Source organism: Leuciscus leuciscus (assembly GCF_965113295.1).
Source record: "Leuciscus leuciscus genome assembly, chromosome: 18".
NCBI classification, from domain to species: Eukaryota; Metazoa; Chordata; class Actinopteri; order Cypriniformes; family Leuciscidae; genus Leuciscus; species Leuciscus leuciscus.
In genome coordinates, this window is record NC_138742.1 from 7,136,045 (window position 1) to 7,161,702 (window position 25,658).

General features: G+C 37.0%; 1 protein-coding gene across 3 annotated transcripts in view; it reads right to left on the reverse strand.

Annotated features, from left to right (window-relative positions):
- cdh24a (cadherin 24, type 2a) overlaps window positions 1-25,658 on the reverse strand; it is a 77,548-nt gene that overhangs the window by 44,175 nt on the left and 7,715 nt on the right. For all 3 annotated transcript variants that reach the window (XM_082145525.1, XM_082145523.1, XM_082145524.1), the window contains exon 2: window positions 15,980-17,025. In XM_082145525.1, coding sequence (XP_082001651.1) covers window positions 15,980-16,777 — 798 coding nt within the window. In that variant the 5' untranslated portion in view covers window positions 16,778-17,025. The remainder of the gene's footprint in view (window positions 1-15,979; window positions 17,026-25,658) is intronic.

The window sequence follows — 25,658 nt, forward strand, 5'->3', positions numbered from 1 at the left end:
TTAGCCACATAAAAACATCTCACTCAAATGGAGAACAAATACTTCTCCAGTATATAGTCCACAACAACAGTTGATTATGAAAGACTGCCACTCTTTATTCAAAAGACCTTGAGATGTTTGGTAACCTGAATGAATTTAAAATTAATTTGCTATATTTCAAATCAATATATTTGTTTCCTTAAAATTTTAATTAACTTTAACGTTATTCTCATCTGAATTATAAATAATTTATTTCTGTATAAAATAATACTACCATTAAAAACACATTTGATTTTCTTTTTTAATCAATGTAGAATGTGTAACTTCAAAATAAACAGATTAGTATGTTTTAGGACAAGAAATGAAAACCAATGCAATATGATGAACGTCCCAAAAGATGAGATCATTTTTGCTTTTAAACAGTGTGTGTGTGTGTGTGTGTGTGTGTGTGTGTGTGTGTGTGTGTGTGTGTGTGTGTGTGTGTGTGTGTGTGTGTGTGTGTGTGTGTGTGTGTGTGTGTGTGTGTGTGTGTGTGTGTGTGATTTTGGTTGGGTGACAGTTGTAGGTTACAGTTTGACAAGAGTTTACAGTTTGACAAAAGCACAATGTTGTGTTTTACACAAATTTAAGTAGGCTAAACACTTTTTGCAGTTTTAATGATGTCCTGTAAGAACAAAAAGGAGTATGTTTTTATGTTTCCACTGTTCGATCGCGCCCGTGCCTCTCTCTCTCTGACACACACACACACACACACACACATTCCAGCATTGCAATCTTGACATCGCAGCCTGTTCATTTTGCTGCGTTCACACCAAACGCGAGCATCAAATTCGCATCTAGTTCAATGCTTGAACATTTTGAATCCATTCGCGCGTATAATGATAAAGCGAGCGTTTGAAGCGAAATAGATGCGCGTTCAGAGGTAAGGCGGAGCTACAGATTAGGTGTCCCTAAATAACCCGCACGTATCTAACAGTAGTTCCGAATTACATTAATTAATGTGCACGCGAGTTTTATTTATTTTTATACTGTGTATTCTATACCGAACGTACGTTCAATACGAATACACGTACCGTTCCACCCCTAATAGGTAGGCTATCGGATCATAGATATCGGATATATTTTTTTCTCCCCTCCGATATCCGATCTAGCGTTCTGGGCCAGTATTGGCACGATACCGATACTGTGGATCGGATCGGGACATCCCTAATATTAATTCAATTTTAAACCCAACAGCTGGGTTTGCCCATATTTGACCCAAACATGGTTTGAAACAACCCAGCATTTTATATACAATGTACAATCAATGGATCAAGTAAGACATGGATCAACATATTTCGTTGATCCTGGAATAACATTCCTGTCCCAAAATGTAGTCCTAACCCTATCCCCACCCCTAAACCTAACCCTTCCCATAACCTTTCCCTAAAATCAGAGGGAAATAATTTTTGTTTTAAACAAAGATGTTGATCCAGGAACATGTGGTACTTCATGAAATCACGTTCACCCAATATGTCCACTGACTGATGCTATTTTGCCCATAATCCAATGTGAACAGGGAAAGGAAGACCTAAAATGCTCAGGGACTCAAATTGGTTTATCAAGCTAACTATGAAACTGTAGCAGAAGTGTTTTACTAAATATTGCACTACAAATAAGAAGATCTAAACTCAATAAGGAGTCCACTCACACAACATGGACGTGAATCAGCTGTGAATTATTTAGCGAATAGTTTAATTTGCATTAACTGTACAAACGAACCGATTCACTAAAGTGAATCAGACTTTTCGAAGCTACAGTTCGCAAACAATAGGACTTTAAAAACAGTATAGCATTAAAATAAATCAACTATAAATCACCCACTTAAAACTATCATTGTAATTTTAGGTTATGATGACTGAATGGTTACTTGCAAAAATAATTATATGATTTAAAATTGAATTTCCTTGTATGTGGTTTCTAGCTGGACATTATTGTATGGTTCGAGCTGGAGCTGGCTTCCAAAAATTTAAATAAAATAAATAAATGATTTAAACTATGAATCACCCACTTATTATTTTTAAGTGACGACTGAATGGTCAATTAGAAAAAAAAAATATTGATTTAAAATTGAATGATCATTTATGCCTCTAGCTGGACCATTTATGGTAATTACCTAGTTCAAGCTGGCTTCCGATAAAATAAAACATAAATAAATGTTATATTACACAGCTGAATTACTGTCACACTACTGAACAAGGAGAATCGTGCTGCTACTTCCCCGACACTGCAGGCTACTAACAAAAAGTAGTAAACTGAAGCTACTTATACAGTGGCAATATCTCTTTATCCACACACTGCAGATGTAGAATGAGCAGTGTGTTATTATGACATAACAATTCTCTGGATTTTCCCCTCTCACCTACACACACACACACACACACACACACACACGCATGCACAATAGCGGTCTACACGTCCATCTGTGTTGTCCTCATCTCTCAGCTGTTTGCCTCTCACCCTCTTAGTCCATCTGTTTCACTTTCTCCCTTTCTCTCTCTCTTTCTGTTTGTCCATCTGTTTAACCCTCATCTAACACCTCTCTGTCATGTTTATCCATCCTGCACGTTTCCGACAGCTAATATTCTGCCTTTGTCTGCCTCTGTAAGTGTGTGTGTGAGGGAGGAGAGGAGAGTTTAATGGGAATTAAGTTATTATTTCTATAAGCTGGGTCAGGGTGAGAGAGAGAGTGAGCTGACGGCCAGCTAGAGGGAGCTGAAGGGATTATTCATCCTTCACTTGGGTCTCTTTCTCCGTCTTATCTTTGTCTTGTTCTCACAGCTTTTTGGAGTAGTGCTTTAGCACAGAAGGAGTGTGTGTGTGTGTGGTCAGAGAAGAAGGCTTTACAGTGGTTTTCCCATCCTGTGATCACACTAAAGCTTGGCATGCTGGGAAACTGAAGTGGGTTGAGGGAGCTTGTGATTAAAGGAGCTCTCAGCTTCTTCCTCCTCTCTTCTCTCGCATCTCTTCCCCCTGCTTTTAGTCTTAAAACAGTGACAACTTTCCATCTATTTCATTTGTTTGAGTCTCTCCCAACCAATTTTTCAGTACTTTTTAGACTTTCAGACTATTTTTAGACTCAATTACCAAGATGTCAAACACACACCCACATCCTCAGCACAAATATCCAGTGAGTGCACACACACAACCTGTGCTCTAGATATACATATAGATATACATACTTCAGATTATTCTGGTTAGGAATTGCTCAGGATCAATCACAGATCATATTGTTTAAGGGCAGGATTATCTAAACTACTATACCATACTAATATAGAAATAACGTGGTAATAATTGCACGGCAGTCTCAAACTAAACTCTAAATATATTTTCATATTGATTATATTAACCTTGCAAACTTTGGCAAATACAGTGATTGTTTTGTGCAACAATTTTGCATAATTAAATGTCAGTACTTGTGATTTTAATTAATATTGCTTCTTAAGTAAAAAAAAAAAAAAAAGTTAAAAAGCAAAAATGTAAAAAAATTAAAATTAAATTAAATAATAAAAAAAAAACAGATAATAATGATAATAATAATAATTATTATAAAAATAGTTCACATTGCACACACCAGTGCTTATTTTTATTTATTTTTTTAAACAATTTATATTGCTTTTTAGCAAAAATAGAAAAATAGAAAAAAATAGAAAGTTTAAATAATATAATAAAAACAATAATTAAGTGCAAAAATGTTTTTGGCTTATTCAAAATATACCACAAGATAGGCTAGTCTAGAACAATTGGATGAACAGCCAGTGAACCTGGTTTTTAGTTTTGACCAGCAAACATTGGCAAACCCAGTGATTCTTTTTTGAACAATTTTTGTACATTCAAATTTCAGTATTAATGATTTTATTTATTCATATTGCTTTTTATGTAAAAGCATGTTAAAAAGAAAAAATGCTTAAATGTAAAAAATATTAATAATTAAAATAATAAAACAAAATTGAGCAAATAATGGTAGCTCATTTGAAATATGTGTGTAGTTGGACTAGCAGCTCGCGAACTGGGTTTTGACCAAGTCACATCAGCAAAAAAACATCTTAAATTACTTATATTTCGATCCGTTCGTCACACAGAGCTTCAAAAGACTTGGAATATAGCGCTCGAGTTTTATGAACTCTTATGGTGCTTTTTGTCACTTTTGGCTGAATTCTTAAAATATATTCTATTATTATTATTATTAATCTTTTCTTGCAGAAACACACACACACTAAGTACATAGTGTGTATTTCTACATACATATAAATAAATACATGGATGGACCAGAGCTCTGCAGTTCTGTCAAGACGTCTGGATTAATGGATCTGTGCATTGATCATCCCTCATTACCATGTCTCCTCTCCACACAAACCCCAGCACTGCACCGCTGTGCATCTGACAGCATGGGATATTTAAATCTACAAATTAGCACGGAAAGTACCTTACACACACACACACACACACACACACACACACACACACAAATGCATTTGCATACATCAGACCGGAGATGTAAATTCAGACATGGCAGCGCTCAGCCGTAGCAGAACACGAGTGCACAAGCTGTCAGAGTGTTTTAAATAAGTGAGGTAAGAACATGGATTCATAATCTTATGTTAACACTCGTCCTTCTATGGAGAAAAGCCCTGTATTGGCTACACAGACAGATGCTTGGAATGATGTTTGGAATACTAATACTAATTATTGCATACTATAAAAAAAAACAAAAAACAATGAGTAAACATTAAGATAAGTCAGCTCAGAATGGGGAAAGACCAAAATTAGTCAAGTTTGGTCTCATATATTGTGCTTGTTTAGCTCAAATTACAGAATAAAACATCTATTTTAACTGTAAGGAAGGACTGTCAGTCGGAAATGGTAACTCTGCATTTTTAACAGATTTTAGCATAGGCATTTTTTTCTCTTGAAGGAAATGTTAAAAATTGATGTTTGATACCGTTTCCAGTTCAAGCTAAAATCTATTGTATGCAAAGTAATTAAATTGCGTGATCAAGTTTTTTCCAGGTTCCAGCATAGAAAGTTCGAAAGAAAAGTACAGTAAAATAACGTTTATTTGAAACAGAAATGTTTTGTAACATTGCAGTGTCTGTACTAGGGGTCGACCGATATGTGATTTTCATGGCCGATGCCGATACCGATTATTACAGATCAAATAGACCGATAACCGATATTTTGAACCGATATAATATATCCTATTCTAGTGTAAAAATGTAGATTAATGTAAAAATTAGGAATAACAAAGGGATCTGACAAATAATTTCTTTAAATGCTTTTAAACATATCTTTAAATCTGAGAACTGTTAATAATAATATTAATAATAATAATAACTTAAAAAGTGCAGGGAGCACTCTGTAAACATTTTATAAAACTTAAAGACTCTATTTTAATGTTTAGTAATCAAACTTATTTACTTTATTTACAGTTTAACAAAAATTCAATTTTAGGGCCCTATGAAAAACCGAACTTTTATTTTGACGGGTTGCCGTGGAGATCTTTGCGTTTCTGTGTGTTTATGATAAGACGATAGCTTTTCTCAGTTGAAGTGTTAAAAAGCTCATGAAGTGACTCAAAGCGGCTCTGGAGATGATGTTTATGCAATCATGTCCTCATATAATGATGCGGCTGAGGCTGAAAACAGCGCAAGCGTCACCTTAAGCCTTAACTTTGAGAGACGACTGATGCAGTGAAGCAGCTCCAGTTCGCAAGTGCTTTCGGTGTGAGACGTGAGAGTGCAAAACTTTCAGTGCCTTCAGCTTTCCGCGCTGATTGGCCGGACTCGTGACTCCCAAAAAATCAGATGGGCGGGGACATTGATCTAGTCTACAGAGTGGTGAGTTTGACAGAGGTGGCTGCGTCAGAGCCAAATATAGCGCATTTCAAAATTAAATTATTTTATCGCCAAATCGGTTTTGAAAATTGCCGATACCGATAACCATAAAAATGCTTAATATCGGCGCCGATAATCGGTAGACCCATACTCTGTACTGTCATTTTTGATCAATAAATGCGATATAAAAGTATTAATTTCTTTAAAAATCGTATTAACGCCAGACTTTTAAAAAGTTTTTATTTTTCCAGCACAAAAACAATTGCATGCACGAACAGTTCCTAATTAGGGCGACAGCATCAAACTTGAACAGTTCAATTTACACTAATAACAACCAAAAAGTCCTCAAAAACAACCAGATATACAGTAATTATAACAGTCAAAAAATTGATGATTTAAGATGTAAAATTTCAGCACCAACTCATTGCATTGGTTTTAACTTAATTTACATTAACATGAACTAAGCAATTTGCTAAACTAAATTTCCTAAAGTCCCTTGAGAGGGAGATTTGAAGGAGAGTGTGTTTCATTAACTCGCTCATCTGTAAAGCTGCATGCACAATACAATACAATACACAATACAATAAAAACAGCTATGTAGCATTTTGTCATGCTAAACTACTACTAGATTAGAAAAGTAACTTGTTATTAGCTTTCCTGAAGCTCAAACAGTAGAGCGTTAGCACTTGCAACGCCAAGTTCATGGGTTCAATTCCCAGGGAAAGCAAGAACTGATAAGAGTGTAAATGTGTACCTTGAAATGCAATGTAATTCGCTTTGGATAAAAGCATCTGTCAAATGCATGAATGTAAATTATACTGAACAAATGTATTTAAGTATGTAGCTTCACTACTTTTATAGTGCATTACACTGCATGGTTGTGTGCTTTTCCAAACACAGCCCGAGAAACTTGTACCAGATGGTTGGTTCAAATTTTGAGAGGCACGAAGGCTTTTGATCATAATAAGAGCTCTGATGTACTTTTCTTTAGTGCACTCTGAAGCCATTTGTAGTCGGAGAGAGAGGATGTATGTGTGACAGTGAGAGACAGAGGAGGAGTTGCTCTTCTGAAAGAAAGAAACAAAGAAAGAAAGACACAGAACAAAGCGTCAAGTAGATCTCAGAATCAGCTCTAATAGATATTAGCACCAGAGCAGCCAGACCCGACAGATCTGAGGGCCAAAGACAAACACGTTTATTCTGAAATCAGAGAGAGGATGGACATGATCAGCAGGTCTGCAATTACTCAGAGATAATCACACAGAGATACTGAAGAAGAATAAACGACTGATTTTGAATGGCCGGAAAAGGAGAAGGAGTGTATGTCGTGTGGCATCCAGAACTGATCATTCCTCTTGAATTCTTTGAGTCTGTGCTTGAATTGGGGAAAACATGTCGCGGTCAGAGTACCAGCAACAAGCTAGAAGTGCCGGTACTCAAGAAAAAGCGAGGGTATGCTACAGATTAAAATATAGATGTGCCAGTATTGCGTATTGGTGCGCACCGGCCCGCTTCAAGCACCCATCTCAGTTCTTGCGTTTGAACTAAATCTGAATTCAGGAAGCAAGCAGGATGCAGAATTGCGAGAAAGTAGAGTTATGATCAACTGAGATGGATGGATGGATGGATGGATGGATAGATAGATGATAAATAGATGATAGATAGATGATAAATAGATGATAGATAGATGGTAGATAGATAGACATAGACAGACAGACAGACAGATAGACATATAGACAGACAGACAGATAGATAGACAGACAGATAGACAGACAGATAGACAGATAGACAGACAGACAGATGGATAGATAGATAGATAGATAGATAGACAGACAGACAGACAGATAGACATATAGACAGACAGACAGATAGATAGACAGACAGATAGACAGACAGATAGACAGATAGACAGACAGACAGATGGATAGATAGATAGATAGATAGATAGATAGACAGACAGACAGACAGATAGATAGACAGATAGATAGATAGACAGACAGACAGACAGACAGATAGACAGACAGACAGATAGATAGACAGACAGATAGATAGACAGATAGACAGACAGACAGATTGTCTGACAAATATACGCATTTTCTAATTCGTTTCTTTTTGTATGCAGACGAAATATTGCCAAAATTAGTCAAAATCGTGCTTGAGTTTGTGTTGTACAATTTCACATTTCAACGAGGATGTCAGAGCATGACATGACTGAAGACACTGTGTAAACACTGTCAATCGTGACCAGTCGTAAAACATTAATCATCAAGACCATCATAAAAGACGTACAGTGATGTTGCACAGCCTACCTTGGCTTATACCCAAAATCTCATCATATAACACAATCTGACAAGTAACAGCCGCAACGGACCGAAAACAACCACACACTCCTCCATGTTTCATTCCAGGGTCCCTCTGTAATATATTTACAAACCCGCTGACAGCGGTCCCGAACCCGACAAACTGACAAATGTTCTCTGAAATACAGGAAATTCATCCTTGAATTCCTAAGAGCCCGAAGACAAAGTCAAATTCAAGCCCCGAGTGATGAGAAGTGGGAGAGATTTACACTTCCTGCAGTCAGAGACACTTCCTGTCCTGAGGGGTCACAGAGCACGCTTGCTTGGTTTTGGGAAGTAATAAAGCAAACATTGCTGTGTGTCAGACAAGGAAAGAAGCAAGGCATCAAAGTGCAGCTTGAGGAGTCTCTCTCTCTCTCTCTCTCTCTCTCTCTCTCTCTCTCTCTCTCTCTCTCTCTGTCTCTCTGTCTCTCTCTCTCTCTCTCTCTTCTCTGTCTCTCTCTCTCTCTCTCTCTCTCTCTCTCTCTCTCTCTCTCCATGAAGCCCCGGGCTGAGTAGTCTGCGTTCACGCATGTGTGAGTTCCAGAAAACAGCATGACCATGATGTCAAAGCACATTCACTGCCTATTACTCTAACCAGCCAAAACACACACACACACACACACACACACACACACACACACACTAACACAGATGTACACGTATTTAAAGCAAACACGCACACCTACTTACTTCAGTGATTCACATTACCGGTTCGGTGTTGTTGTGTTGTACACAACTTGTTAAAAATCTCCACCCTGCTGAATATCCCATTCCGGAATAATATCCCATTACACAAGTAAAAAGGGAATGCAAATTAAGTGTATGCTTTCTGACTAGCATTTCCAAATGAAATGCAAAAATAATGACCGTTTTCAAACAGGTACTCTCATCCCAAAGTCACGTGATTGGTTGAATCATCTCGGATTACAGATTTCACATTTCACGGAACACACTCTTTCAATTACAATGTGAAATATCAAAGCGTCAACACAAATAATAGAAACAACAACAGAAAAAAAGATGGCAGTGATGATGGTGAAAATAAAATTATATAATATTAACAATAAATTATAATATTTACAAATAAACAAAAAATACAACATACATTAATTATTTTAATTATTGAATAACAACTCAGTAATTGAAATATTTATAGCATTTTTTAGTATTTCTTTTTTTTCCCAATATATAAAGTTAAGTTAATTAACCAATAACTTTTTAAATAATTAAAATCAAGTGATTTATTAATTCTGTTTTTATTTATTTCAATTTATTTCTCTATTCTCTAGTATTGCCAAATCATCAACACAAATAACAGAAACAACTGAAAAAACGGGAAAAAAAAAACGATTTGACTTTTTATTTTATTTTATTATTAAACAAACAGCAAAAAAAAAAATTCCCATGATATGAGCTAAAAATACAAAATAAAATAACAAATGATTAATGCAAAAATGCACACACATGAATTTTCACAGTAAACATCAACACAAACACACTAAGAGCCCACATAGTGCAGGAACTGTCTCGCGCTGCTCACAGAGTGTGTCGAATCTGACCACATGCTAAGAGGGGCTTCAGCCGCGCTCATGGTCCAGTGATGGGCAGGTTTACCGCCTACATTTAAACTAAGACCCTGAGCTTAACAGACACACACAGCACAGAGCTTCCAAAAGCTTCCAAAAGTGCCAACCCTGAGAAAACAGGCCGAGATAAACCCACCACTGCTAGCTCAGGACCGCCAGAACCATCTTTAGCGTTCTCTCCTCAATAAACGGTGACAATTGGACGCCCTTAAACCTGCCAATTAACAGCAGGCTGACAGAACACACACTGCCTCCTTTAGCTCTAGCATTCAGTGTTTTAACCGGTTCGGAATTGCTCTTACTATTTTCTGAATTCGTAAAAAAGATGACCGATTTGCTTAAAGGGGACATATCATGCTAAATCCACTTTTTTAGCCCTTAAATGCATTTTGTTGTATATTTGGAGTGTTTAGAAGTACAGAAAAGTTGAAATTATTCTCTTCAGGTGTTTCGTTGATATCTTTATATTCAGTTTTGGTCATATTTTTCAACCGGTTCAGATTTTTCTGTCATCTATGACGTTTTTTGAACTATTACGTCACAGTATTTGCAGCGGAACTGCCAAATAAGGACATTGACTTCCGGCCCAACACTTCCAGCAATCCGCCATTTTTATTTCTCACTGCAATTTTGTAGTCCAAGCTAAAGGATGCAGAAGTTACGAGAGGGTAAGTTAAAATGTTCGGTTGTTGGATGTAGTAACCCACACGCTTCATTACACCGTCTAATGTAGATGAACTGCTGCGCTTGTGACAGGGCGCATGTTTAACTGAAAGAACGAGCAGAGAGAGAGACCCGGCTCTCTCTCTCTCTCTCTCTCTCTCTCTCTCTCTCTCTCTCTCTCTCTCTCTCTCTCTCTCTCTCTTCGGAGCCAGGCGAAAGTGTAAACAAGACTTCACCGTCTCCAAACTAGACGCTGTCTTGCTCTCTCTCCCTCGCACATATTAATCCAAATAAATCGACACGGTGGTAAAAGGTCGGAAGACCAAAGTTTCATGTGTAAATACAGTAACACACCATTGCGATACATCCATATGAAGACGTTGTTCTGCAGGTTCGTCGTCTTCATTTTCATCTCGCTCCGGCTCCGACTCTGGCTCGAACATGTAAGGCTGGATGGACAAGTCTTCCGTTGTTGACATTTTGTTAATAACGTGTGAATAAAAAGTTTCTGTGCCGCTAGATAATCGTATCTCTGCTATCAAACTACAAAAATGGCCGAACGGGGTGGAGTTGAACCGAGTGTCACCTCTGTAACCTGGAGAGGGGGCGGGGTATGAAGTGTCTCAATTACATTTAAAGAGACCGCACCAAAACGAGTTGCTCTCAGACGCACATCTGAAAAGGGGTCGAAAAGGGGCCTGTGGAGCTATAATAATGAGGAATTCAGACCCAAGCATTGCAGTTCTGCTTTATATAGACCACAAATGTATGATTTATATGTAAAAAGGAACAATTTAAAAGCATGATATGTCTCCTTTAAATGTGCAGTATACAGGTAGTAAATCCCATAACGCAATGCGCTCAACTTCACCATTCACATCCAAACAGGTCATAAGGTTCAATGCCGTTTTGTTGTATACTGTGAATAGTGATGTGTTCACACTGAAAATACCAAAGTGCACTTTAAATAGTCAGATGATGCACTTACTTAACCGCAAAAATGACTTGTGCATGTTCATGCAATCAATCATGTGACTCTGATGTTGAATGACAAAACAACCATATAAAATTCCCACATTACACGATTCAGTAGACGTGTAGATCTAGTGCGTCATTTGGGATACAAATATAGCCACCTTGCGGAGAATGCACACACTGCGACTAGTCAAACTGAATAACTGCAATGACCACCAACCAATGAAACTGCGAGAAAGAGCGCAAGAGAAGGCCAAGACAGTGGGAAGTGTGAGCGAAAAGAAACATCACACACTTCTGCCCACGTCTCCTCAACCACTGTCTCGTCCATATTTAGCCATTCTGTGCAAAAACGACGACAAGCTCTTGTTCTTTGTTTTGCTCATTGACATGTTGTCAGCGGCAAGACTTTACCACGGCTACAGGGTGTCATTAGGCACAACGTGAAGCAGTGGCAACAGCAATTTGATGAAAGATGCCAAAGTGCACTAGAAGTGAAATTTAATGGAATAAACAACTCTTCCACCAAAATAATATACCGCATCTAATCGTGGGCTGTTCGCGACTGTCATTAATACAGAATGTGTATCACAAGTAGAGCATGAATTTAGTCATTACACATTTTAAAATGTGTCAGAATTTATAATACATATCACATATATTAATTGAGATAAAATAAATATCTTGCTTAAAATGGCCATCTTGACAGGGTAAAATTGGTGTGTCAAAATATGTTGTTGCAAATGCAATGAAATCTTCGTGCCATGTTATGTGGTTAGTAATTATCAAACACTATTGATGACAAGAAAAAGAAAAACACTCACTGCTCTTGGCTGGAATATTTAGTAGCATTAATAAACAACCATATATGAGTTAGGCCTAATGTAAAAACAAACTAAATGTAGTATTTTAATAAGTGCAACTAAAACTAAACTTAAAGCTGCAGTCCGCAGTTTTTCCTCTTTGTCGCCATCTCTGTTCGAAATCTGCAATTGCAGTTATTCGCGGAATTATCAACTTTACGTGGGTTGTGCCATGAATCCAATGTTTTGAGGAGAATGTGCGGATGTCGGTCGCCGCGCCGGTGGGGATCCTGGCATTCGCAATCACAGATTCTACTTTTTGGAAATATGAACAACATAAGAATTTTAACCGGAAAATGTCGTCTAAACAAGTAACATCCACTTTTGTTCTGACCAACTAAGGGAAAAAAAGCATTGCAGTAAATCACGCTGATTAAATCTAACGATCGCTTATCATATCACGTCAAACCGTGCAAATTATACTTTGTTCTCAAATTGTTAATGTTAACAACGTCAGCATTGGTGACTACCATTTAATGCCCTTCTGATATTTGTCCTTGTTTTCGCACGGGCCGGTTGCAGTCGCTTTTTTTTCTCCCAAGTCCGAAGTCTTTCGCGTTTTACAACGGGTGAATCTCCAGTTGTCACGGGTGATTGTCGTTTTAACCTTTCTGGATCCGCCTTCAAATTGATACGTTTAATAATATCAAGTGCTGCGAGAAAAGGCTATAAATCTCCACCTCCAACATCCTCACACTCATAGCCCACTAGCCGAGACTCTTCTTTATGTGTACAGATGTGACGTAATGACGCAAAGGTGGAAATCCACCAGTACCACTGGAAAAACATTATTACAAGCTTACCGTTTTGAATCGAGCTACGGCAAGCAGAGAGTTTTGAACACTGGCTGGTTATGTACTTGCTCAAAAAGTTATTTTGGATCATTTTTAACCCAAAAAAGCTACGGACTGCAGCTTTAAAAATTATTTCATTACATTGAAATAAAGCTAAAATATAATCAAATAAAAAATATTAGATGCAAAAACTTAAACTTTTTAAAACTTGAAGAAAAACTACTGAAGAAAAAATAAGCTGAAGCACTAAAATGAGAAAACTTGAATAAAAATAAATGAATAACTAATTAAACTAATAAAAATTACTAAAACAAACTATAACAAACTAAAATTAAAAAGAGCTCTTTTAAAATATTAATAAATACTACAATAGTATATAAATCAACACGTGTATCAAATCACTATACAGACAAAAACATTTGTTTTTGCTCTTCGTAAAAAATGAACAGTGATGACGAGTTTAAAAGGATAAAAAGGTGCAACTGTGCAAAAGATGAGAAAGTATGTTTATTATGCAAATTTCTAAAACAATGATTTTGAATTTTAATGTACTGTATGTCTGTATGTCATCTGCCTACCATATCTGGTGTGCGACTGCTTTACAAATACTAGAACTTAACAAGTTGTTAACAAGGTAATGCTTCACAATCAAATAAAGCCATTTTTCCTCAGTTTGTAGGGAAGAATAAAGAATCTCTAGAACAGCAGAAGCATAAGATTTGAGACACCATCTTTATCCTCAATATGTATTTCCGCATCCCATTTTCTCAGTTTTTTCCACCTCCTCACAAATCTGTTATATAAATCTCCTAATCATCTGCTCTCGGATTTGTGCTTTAATTGCTCTACTGCAGTCATCTGTACACCACAATGTTTCACTGTGGGAATTAAATGAATCCAATCCGTAAAAAACAAAACAAATTTAGAGACAAAAAAAAGAAAAAAAAAGAATGAAATTTGGGAAATGATCTCTGATGAGTTTCCCAGCAAGAAAAGCCCCTCCCCGCTTCTCGTTTTCTTTCATTGTACACTCGTCTCCTTGATCTATCCGATTTTTCCTCCTTTTGATTCGTGTCCAAATTTGCTCTTTCAGAAACACCACGCGCGCTTCTCTCGAGTCCTATGCGTGATTCCTCCACTAATGGGTTCAAAGGAGGCAAAATGCACACATCACATAAATACCTAAACACATGCATGCACAAATGTGCACACTCAACTTCTCAATAATAAATACAGACCTCGAGGTCCTTGGGAAAATAAAATACTGAATAGATGCTTCTAATATGCATCTCTGACTACTCTTGAAGAATATTGTAAATGGACCTTAGTGGCCTCTTTGTGTCTGTAGAGCAAAGGCAGTGATGGGTATGAATCTCTTAAAGGTGAAGTGTGTTAGCTATTCTGCACAGCTTGTATAGATTGGACAAAACAGATAGCGCCAAACTCACACAACTGATGATATGTACACTACCATTAATAAAAATCATTGATTATAAGAATAATGCTTAATATGTTTGTGGAAATTTTCCCCTCAGAAATCCACTCTAAAAAATGCTGGGTTGTTTTAACCCAATTTTGGGTCAAATATGGACTAACCCAAACGTTGGGTTAAAAATGCAATTTAAAAATGTAACCCAAAGGCTGGGTTTGTCCATTTTTAAATTGCATTTTTAACCCAATGTTTGGGTTAGTCCATATTTGACCCAAAATTGGGTTAAAACAACCCAGCATTTTTTTGAGTGAAACAGCCTTCGTTTGAAATAGAAATCTTTTGTAACATTATAAATGTCTTTACTGTCACTTTTAATCAATTGAATGTGTCCTTGCTGAATAAGAGTATTAATTTACAAAACTTTTACAAATCCAATTGGAAAAATCCTAGTTCATCCATCAAAGTCAGTGCTTGTGTCTCGACTCTTAGCAGTGGAGTGGTCAACTTCAGTTTGTTCTCTGAGACAGCTGCCCTCCGTTCAGCCAGAACTGATCCCCAATGCAGTTCTCTGGATCGTACACAGGTGAACGGTTGCATCGTGATGAACAACAACAGTGACAACAGCGCGTCCTGGCCCATCGGATAAACATTTACTAGGATACAGTGTCAGGCAGAGAAGCGGATGCAACATTTATGAGGTGCGCTCTCTTGATCTCGTGTTGGTTTAGCGCCAGACTCTTTAAAGCCTTGTGTTCTGTATAAGCAACTGGCAAACTTACTCAGTGTGAATCGCAGCTAATGCGACCTATACAGCGCAGCTCATTACCGCAGAGTGTGTGTGAGCATCTGTGTTTTTCAGTGCATGTGTGTCTGTGCATGTGTTACTAAATGTGACCACTGAGCATGTAATTGCGTTTTGCAGTTTTTTTTTTTTCTGGTGACATCTAATAATTACTGTCAAAATCCTGCGTTTAACAAACTCTGAGGCAATGCAATAGCCTCGATTTATTTATAAAAGAACCTCCCAAATCAACCTGCTTAGCAACAAGGAGGGTGTCATCATGTTTGCAAGATTAAAACGTCTTGAAAAGAATTCGACAGAACCTTAAACCCTCGAGTCGTTCTCAAAACCTACATGCATTGGCCACAATTTTCTTTGAAAACACGGATGGACAATAAAATACATTTTTCTAAATATCTTCTTAGGCTTGGAACAACATAAGGATGTCCAGAAATTATCATTTTGAATGAACTATGCATTTGCAATACTTCCTATCACAATTTCTACCTAAACCTCTTATGAAAAGACTTTTCTCTTTGGCTTATGCCACCAATCCCTTTTATTTTTCACATTGAATACCATGTTTCACCCAATATGTTGCACTGAAGAAGTAAAATTAGTTGCAAACACCGTTTCATCAAATGAAGTTCTTAATTAGCATGCAAGCATAACAATCAAATGTTCACCTTACCCGTCCAATCAGCACCGGCTCTGGTCCACTATATTCCTCTATCACAAAAAACTGGTTCCATATCCAGCTTCTCCGGCTCCGGGATTGTGGGGGCATCGCATCCAGATTTGGTCCAGTAAAGGTCCTGTGGAAATCACCACTGCTCTCTGCTTCTTGGCTGCCCATCATTATAGTTTGCACTTCCTGTCTGCTGTTTTTTAACCCAGAAGGAGGCTTCAGCCGGATCACGCCGGCGTCTGATCGAGTAGATCTGTCAAGTCCTTTTTCCCCAGGTTCAGTTTCAGTTTCCTCTACTGCAGGAGTTAGATCAGCGGGAGCGAAGCGATCTGGAGATATTTTGGAGTTCTGGTCAAGAGGTGATACTGCTGTCTTAGTGTTTTCTGGGATATCTTTGGAATTGGGATAAAATTTATATAGAACATGTGGAGTAGAATCTGTGTTCACACTTGCATCAGACAACAAAACTGGAGTCAATGTGATTTCAAATCCAGTTTTTGCAATTTCTTCAATCTGTGTGTGATCGTGATGCAATCCTGATACAGAGTCGATAGCGTCTTTGTTGCTTTTTGGCAAACTATCCTCATTTTTATTTGCTAATCTCAAGCTTGGTGTTTCCGCTTTGTTGGCAAACGCCATCTCACTTTGCCCTTCCTCCACATCTAGACTCTCTACCTGACTGTCTTTCCTTGCAGTTTGCAAATGCTCCTCACTTTTCCATTTTCTCAGGTGGGCACTACTTTCCCCGAGCTCCAAGCACATGCACAGAAAGAGCAACGCAGCCCAGATACTGCCACTCATCTTGCCTCACTTCGTTATTAGTCACAATGTCTGCCACGGGGGGAAGAACAATAAGATCGACCTTCACTCACGCTCTGTCTTGCTGAGTGGGCGGCAGCTTCATTCATCTCCTCTTCCCAATTCCCTTATTCTTCATGAGGCTCACTGGTCATTTAGCATCTTATCCGTTTTTGTGGATTACATTTCTCTCATTGGGTCGGGTTAAACACAGAGGGCGATTCCCATGGTTTGGGTTTGATTGGGCAAACCTGTTCAAAGAGATAAGAGGATGAGAATCAGTGCTGATCATGAGTAAAGTTAATTGGGATTTGCTGTTGGGATTACTGGAAAACTAGCACAGTTTCAATTAGGTGACAGTTTTGGGTCTCTGCAGGATCATCATGGGTACAGAAACGTGCATGACTAGCCAAGGTTCATAAAACTTTCAATCTCTTAAAATCTGGGACTGCTCCAAAGAAGCCTTTCAAAGCACACAATAAATACAGAAGCTGAGCGGTTTGTTTCCATTACTTCCCCAAAATGAGGTTGAGTTGAGGATTTTAAAGTCTTTTAGAGCATTCAAATTGAGAAAATACGTGATTGACAATTTGTGATTTGTTATAATTTTTTCTTTTTGTCACATACCTGATATCCAATACTTGATTTAAGGATATGCCATGCTATTAAATGTAAAAGGGAAAAAAGCAGACAGCTTCTCTAGTCTAAACATGTCCAAAATAAATTACAATCATGCATCTTTTATGCAACAGTTTTAGAAGCAAAAACCTCCTGCAACATTCCTTAAACTGCCCTTGGCCATCTCACAAACTTTATGCTTGTGAAATGTAATTACTGGCTTGCATTTTAGGTGGCTAAGCACTTTGAAACAGTCAATCACTTGGTTCATGAAAACGTGTTGAATTGCATGATTGTGCATTTTACAGGGCTGTTTCTAACTGTCCGGACGAGGTTATTTCCATCCACATTAACACTCAACCATTTCAAATTCTGGCACCAAACCATGTCCTCATTCACTTTTATGCGGCACATTTTTAGAGGCATATGGAGGCTCTAAACTGCACTACAGCTCGACTATTTCAACAAGCAATACCGACTCTATCTTTAAACAAGGCTATTTGTCACTAACTGTCCTTTTAAAATGTCAAAGCGTAAAACTGACTCAAGTATTTTATAATAATCAAGCTGTACAGCAGCAGTCTTTGACTACAACTGAATATTCTAGCTTTACCACCCTTGTGACACTAGAGTTCACTCTAGCATACTTTTAAAAAGAACACTTACTACAGAAAAAAATTTATCTAAAAGAATATTCTTAAGTGCAGATGTAATGTAATTTTTTTCACACACTTGGGGAATGTTTACAAGATAACGATATGCTTAAAACGGACAAGATTTTCCTTTGAGTTCTTTGTCAAAAGAGTCGATCCCCATTCACACGGATCCGCGAAAACGATTAAAAAACGCTGTTTTCTGCGGCCAGGCCTTTAGATGGCGATGAAACACTAAGACCGAACACGTATACGCATGCGCATGATGTCATCTTCACTAGGGCTGCACAATATATTCTTTTTTTTACCATCTCTAAATCAAATATATTTGAAATTATCGAAATATCGCAAATGTATATATCGCAATATGCATATCGCAACAGCTTGCGATAACTGGGGTCATGAACAAAAGACAAAGAGAAAATCACTCACTGCTCTTGGCTGAATAACTTTAGTAGCTTTAATAAGATCAGTATATATTTAATACATACAGTGAAAACTAAGCAGTGTTTTATTTTTACATTTGATTATTCAGTTTGTATTGTTAAATAAACCTGATGTACGCCAACCTGAAACCCTAAACCCCGTGGTTTACACTAATGTTAAAATAACACTTCTTATGCTACAGTAAAACACTGATGTTCACTTTCAGAAGCTGTAGGGATGTTTTCTTGTCAAAAAAAGAACGTGAAACACGCATGTAGGTTATATAATTTTAAACATATTTGGAAGATAATTTAAGTTTAGGCTACTTTACACACTTTTAAATCGAATATCGGATTATTTAATGAGTTATCGCATATCGCATTTTTTCTCAATATCGTGCAGCCCTAGTCTTCAGAGATTTGAGTTTTTGTTGATTACACAGAGACCGTGTGTCGAAAACGAAAACGTTTTCAAAAGTTAGTGTTTTCAGGCACTCAAAACGCCGGTGTTGTGTAAACGAGCGGCAAAAACGCATACAAACCGTTACGTTTTTAGTTGAAAATGTTGTCGTGCAAACAGCCCCTTAATTGCACGTAAATTTAAATGAAATGAAAATGTAGTATAATGCAATTTCATATTTATTTCTATTATCTTTGAAATATGGTTAGCATTAATGCTAAACTAAATGTAATTTCTACTGAAACGTGCATGTCACGTATTTAAAAATATCTGTAAATAGACTTTTCTAATGAAGAAGCAGCAATTTAGGACATTTACAATATATTAACTTTCAATGTAATATCGAATAACACACTAGCTAAAATACCTCACATGTGCTTTAGTATGTTAGTCATCAACACATCAAAATAATTGCACAACAGAAGGTTTATATACAACAGTGATTTAAAGAACAGTGATTTAAAATGTACTTTAAAGTAAAAAATTATTTGACATTATTACAAAGTTAATGTTTTAAAAGTGTGTTAAGAAACATAGTCATGAAATTGAACTCTCTTTAAGTAGGCCTACTCTCAACTGGCCTTTGATTTCATTAATATCATATTATCTGCAATTTTATTAATATATAAATTTAAGATTTGAAATACCATATACATCTATTCTCGCTTTACTGCATGTAATTTAACCGTGTTGGTAATTTTTGGTAACATTTTTTCTCTTTCTCTCAAATCCTGCTGATGTTTAAACATTCAGACGGCTTTCCATAAACAGATTAAAAGCAGGAGAGAAATAGCCATGTCCTGAACCAGTCAACCCTGTAGCTCTTCCTCACACATTTACACATCCAACTCGGGTTTTCCTGCGAGACAGAAGATAAGAGCACACTTTCAGCAAATGTAATCATATGGCCATGGCACTGGATCAAAATTTAAGAGCAGCTATTTTGCTCTTTTCTCGGATTGTCTAATGAGTCTCATAAAAAAAAAAGGAAAAAAAAAAAAAGGAAAGAAAAGAGGCTAAATCCATCTTCAAATGCCTTGCTTTAGCGTGTCTCAGAAAAACAATACGGTCATGTTGAACTCGGCACATCTCTCAGGAGACCACGGCGGTGGAAGTAATCTCTGATCAATGATTCAGACGGAAACCACAAATGTCAGCTTTCACAATCTGGACTGTCTCTGAGCTCAGGCTATGGTTTGAGAGCTGAGACTCAGGCTACATCCAAACTTTCAATTATCAGAGTTGTGTGACTCGTGAACCTCGATGTTAGCACAGAAGTGACATTTTGTAATTGTGTTTCTTTACAACCGGGAGCTACCCATAGAAAAGTCAAGAGAGGAAACTTTGAAAAAAATTGATTTGAACATTTACTGAATAAAATGTGTGATGCTTGTCTGTGCAAAATATTTATACTGTATATATATTGCTGATTTGGTGCTCATTAAACATTTATTACTATTATCAATGTTGAAAACAGTTGTGCTGCTTCATATTTTTGTGGAACCAGTAATATATATATATTTTTTATTCTTTGATAAATGGAAAAAGAAGCATTTATTTAAAAATAGAAATATTTTGTAACATTATAAATGCTTTTACTGTCACTTTTGATCAATTTAATGTGGCCTTGCTGAATGAAAGTCTTTTTTCAATCCAAAACGTTTTGAATGGTAGTGTTTCACAGTTTCCACAAAAATATTAAGCAGCAATAACTGTGGACTAGAGAGCCCTAGACATGACATGCAGGAAACAAATATGTGTATCGTGGCCACAAATTAACAATTTGTTCCCTCAACATACCAAAACATCAGCACATTTTACTAATTCATTTTCACGTTTCAGGTAAATTGTGCACGATATAATTAATTCATAACCTTGTTTTACTAAATCGTGCGCACGATTTAATAATTAGTTCAATCGAGAGAGCAAATTATTATATTGTGCACATGATTTACTAAAACATGACAAGACATTTTTAATTTGTGGAACGATATATATATATATAATTGTCCATGTGCAGGCCTCCGTAACATTGTTCAAAAAAACTAAAACAAATTTTGTTGAGCCGCAAATCATCATATTATAATGACTTCTGAAGGATCATGTGACACTGAAGACTGGAGTAATGATGCTGAAAATTCAGCTTTGATCAAAGAAATAATATATATTTAAAAATATACTAAATTAGGAAACAGTTATTTTTAAATTGTAATAATACTTCACAATATTACTGTTTTTAATGAATTTTTTATTTTTGCCCAAAAAAAAAAAAAAAAAATGTATTCGAAAATTGGACCAGTAGTGCACGGTTAGGGGTTTGTTCAAGTGACTAACCCTAAGTATAAGCAATAATAATAATGAATCTTACATTATAGATTTTCTGATTTAGGACAGTCATGTCTCGAGCTCAACCCACAACTTTTTTTTTTTACAGATTCTTCTCAGGAAGAATATAAAGACAGAACCTGGTGCAGGACAAGCGCATTAGACCTTGACTAAGATTGGTTTTCGATCGCAGTGAATTGCCATTTAGCTGAAACTCTGCAATGTCCGAGATGAGAAAACCTTTTGCACCAAGCCGCAGCATTCACACTTGAGCCCGTGACACCCCATAGTACATTAACTTTAATTTATTCTGAAGCACTCCCATGCCCAGACTGAATAAAACATGTGCGATATGTACAGTACAAATCCCCGTGACAGTCTTCTTGCCCTGGGTCTTTGTTCACCTCGTAAGAGCTTGTACCATCGGCCATGAAACGCATCATTAAAAGAAAGCAATAAAGTGTCTGTTCGGGCTGCCGCCTCCCCGGCTGTGGATCAATATTGTTTCCACACATCAGCGGCGGTGACAGCAACTGTATCGCGGGGGAAAGTAATAGAGACAGGTGGAAGTGGGTGGGCTGAACATGGCTGTAATGGAGCGCCAAGGCCAAACTTATGCAACTGAATCCAATTAATCAGCAGCCTTTGATGGACGTGACGGCAAACAAACAAATAAAGATCAGAACAAACTCATCCGTGTGTTTTTCAGCCGTTCTTGTCACTGTGTGTTGGGTTTATGCTGAGAAATGAGGGGTTGTGTGTTAGGCCTGCAATATTTTTGCTTCATTACATCTGATGCATTTTATCATATTCCAGCTCTACTAAATCAAAGCATTTTACATCAATTTAGCTCTAATGCATCAAGCATTTTACCATATTTCTGCTTTAATATACTGTGTATGTCAAGAATATTTCCAATCATGTTGCATCTTACATCTTGAGCATCTTAGCATATGTTAGCTTTGCTATCCTACCATAATATTTGACCATTTATAGCTTTACCACATCTCCATATGTATCTCTGTATAACAATATTTGCTACATCTCAAGTATTTTACCATCTTCCAGCTTTACATGTTAAGTATTTTACTATGTTTCAGATTTATTACATCAAGCATTTACCATAATACAGCTTTATCACATGAAGTATAATTGACCATATTCCAGTTTTACTATATCTCAAGTATTTTACCATATTTCGCCTTGACAATATTTTAAGTATTTTACCATAATCCAGATATACTGTACCACATCATATTTTATATTCAGCTTTACCACATCTTAAGTATTTTCCATATTTCTTTTTCACTATTGCATTCAAGTTTGACTACTTTAAGCATTTGTACAATATTTTAGCTTTTCTATATTTTAAGTACTTTACAATATTCAAGATTTACCACATATCAAGGCTGCATTTCCCGATAACGTTGTCTCTTAGCGCGCTATGAAGACTCTTAAGGTACGACTTAACTAAAGGTATACCATTTCTAGGCGTGTTCCCCGAACCATACCTTAGGAAGTTCACTTCAGAAATAGTGGAAATTGCATTTATTAGGATTAATGAGATATTATAAAAAATAATCCAAACTATAGCCTGGCCTACATATTTTAAAATTGTATCATATACTGCTGCCACAATACCGGCCCATTACACATGTTCACGTGCTTTCTTCTTTCTCCTTTTTGTTCGCTGAGGTGGAGCTGTGATGAAATATTGTCCTCGTAAATACTTTCCAGCACTTCAGTAGCCTAATAAAAGTGCACATCGTACGTACGGTGCTCGGCAGTGATCAGAAAGGATTTAAACAGTGAAGTTTGAAGTGATCTCTTCTTGTAAACTTAAGAGATGTGGATTCGGACGGCAGTTAAATCACCACACGACCTTGGCGTTCGTCAAAAAAAACAGTAGCCGAGGTAATTTGGCCGTAGATTTATACACGGGTTGGGTGAGAAAAACACTGACATTCTGGATTCGGACCACCGACTAACCCCTGTAAATGCTGAAAATACCGCACGACCCAATGAGAAACGATTAGCGTCTGAATAGGGCTTAACTGCGTATGCTTTCACTGGCCTTTCAAAGCGCTCCACGACGGCGCCGTCTTTCATTTAGCACAACTATTCGCTGTATCGCTGCCATAGATTGAGCAATCATTCACAATCATTCCCTTTAAATAGACTCCTACGCCTTTACTGCCTAATGGTTTGCCAGCTGATGTAATATAATTGAAAAGCTAACAACAATCAGTGTAATTACAATTTTATTCTGTGCATGAAAACACTTGAAATAGCCTAATTGAATACTTTGTGTATTGACTTCAGAATTATATTCGTATACTGAGATGTGAAGACATTTTTTTTTGTTGCAGGTCACCTGTTAACACAGTGATAAGGTTAAGCTAGTGGACCAGACCAACCTTCCGAACGTATGACTTACAGAAGGTATGCTTAACGTTTAGGGAAACACATATTAACTATAAGGTACAGCTTAAGGTATAACCTAAGAACGACGTATAGCATTATGAAGATTTTGGGAAACACAGCCCAAGTATTTTACCAAATCAAGCACTTTACCACATACCAGCTACAATACATCTTAAATATTTAACAATAACTGCAGTATTTTACCGTATTTCAACTTAACTTATCTATTTTATCACATTCTGGCTTTATTTTTTTACCACATTCTTGCTTTACGTCATTTTAAGTAGCCTATTTAACCGTATTCAAGCTTTCTGACATCAAATATTTCGCCATATTCAATCCTTACTGCATTTTAAAACTGTCAAAATATTCAAGCTTTACTATAACAAAAGTATTTAGCAATACTGAAGTCGAACTATAGCTACAGTACAAAGCCTTACTTGCGTAACTAAGAGGAATTAATCAACAGCCTCAGACGGAAGTGACAGAACAAATGAATAAAGCTTGTGACAAACTATGTTTTTCCTTGTCAGTGTTTCCAGTTAATGCTCGCTGAGCAATAGGGAATTGTGTCAGTCCCTCTGAGCTGATAATATTGTTTCTGACTGTCAGAGGTTGCTTTGTATTCATGAGCGCTACACCGGCTATAAGGCCTTTTTACGTGCCATCGAATTCTTTATATGAGCTAGCATTTTCTATGATTAACATGAGACCTGATGTTGAATCACATTTCCCCCTGTGAAGCCCAAAACACAGCAAAATCCGCAGTAACGTCAAGATTCTTCCTCTAAATTGTTGCTCTACTGGGCCGAGAATTCAATGCGGTTCTTGTCATGGGTCCAAATTGGATCTACTGACTAGGACCCCTCGGGCTAAGCATCTTGAGGAGTGCGAACTATCAGAAATATCTCCTTGAGCTGATAAATTGAAGCCATAAATGGCATAATTAATTCCTGTGTTCTGCACCCATACATTTAACGATCTGGCGTTCGTTAGCATTAGAGTCAGGTCCCAGCCATTGATCTTAAGAGCCCCAAGGCATGATGGAGCCTGTCACCAACATAACGAGACTTAAGAACTATAATTACCAGACATTTCTCTTCCTCAATCCTCCTTCCCATCTCCCTCATCCATCCATCATCCTCCCACAATAACGCTCTTAAAGGTGAGATTATATTCAGAAAATACACTGTCATTTCAAAGTTTGGGGTCAGTGAGAATGTTTTTTAAGAAATGTATAATTTTACTCAGCAAGGATGCATTAAATTGAGCAAAAGGGACAGTAAAGACTTTTATAATGTTACAAAAGATTTCTATTTCAAATAAATGCCGCTCTCTTTCTATTCACCAAAAGAATCCTGAAAAAATGTATCCCGGTTTCACATACAGCATCCCTGCTGCGTAAGACCTTCAAAAGCATCTTTTGATTATGACTTCAAGATGATGTGTGAAATTTTTAATGCAAAAATTCTTGCACTTATTCATAAGTTGATTTCCCTGAAAAGTTTAACACACACACACACACACACACACACACACACACACACACACACACACACACACACACACACACAAAATGTATCTCACTTATTGAGCATCCCGAATCCTGGCGGGCGGGACTCTCTGTTTTGTCTGTCCAATGGCAGACGGGAGTGACATTTATTTTATTTTTTTTACATTGACAGCCACTCATAATCAGCTGTGTATTCTGAAACATTTTTACAAGAAACATATGAAAAAAATATAAAAAATGCCCACAACTAAGGCAAGCCATCTGATTATCCAGATTTCACTCACTGTAATATGATAACATGGTGCTAATAGTGCCATAGAAATACTATAAATATATAGGATAAATATATGAAAGGATGTTGCTTAAGTCATGTTTGCATGCAGTTTTTGCTTTGGTGCCTCTACTTTCTAATATAAAACCTCCACACACTGGTTTAGATGTCGCATATTTTAAAGTATTTGTATTT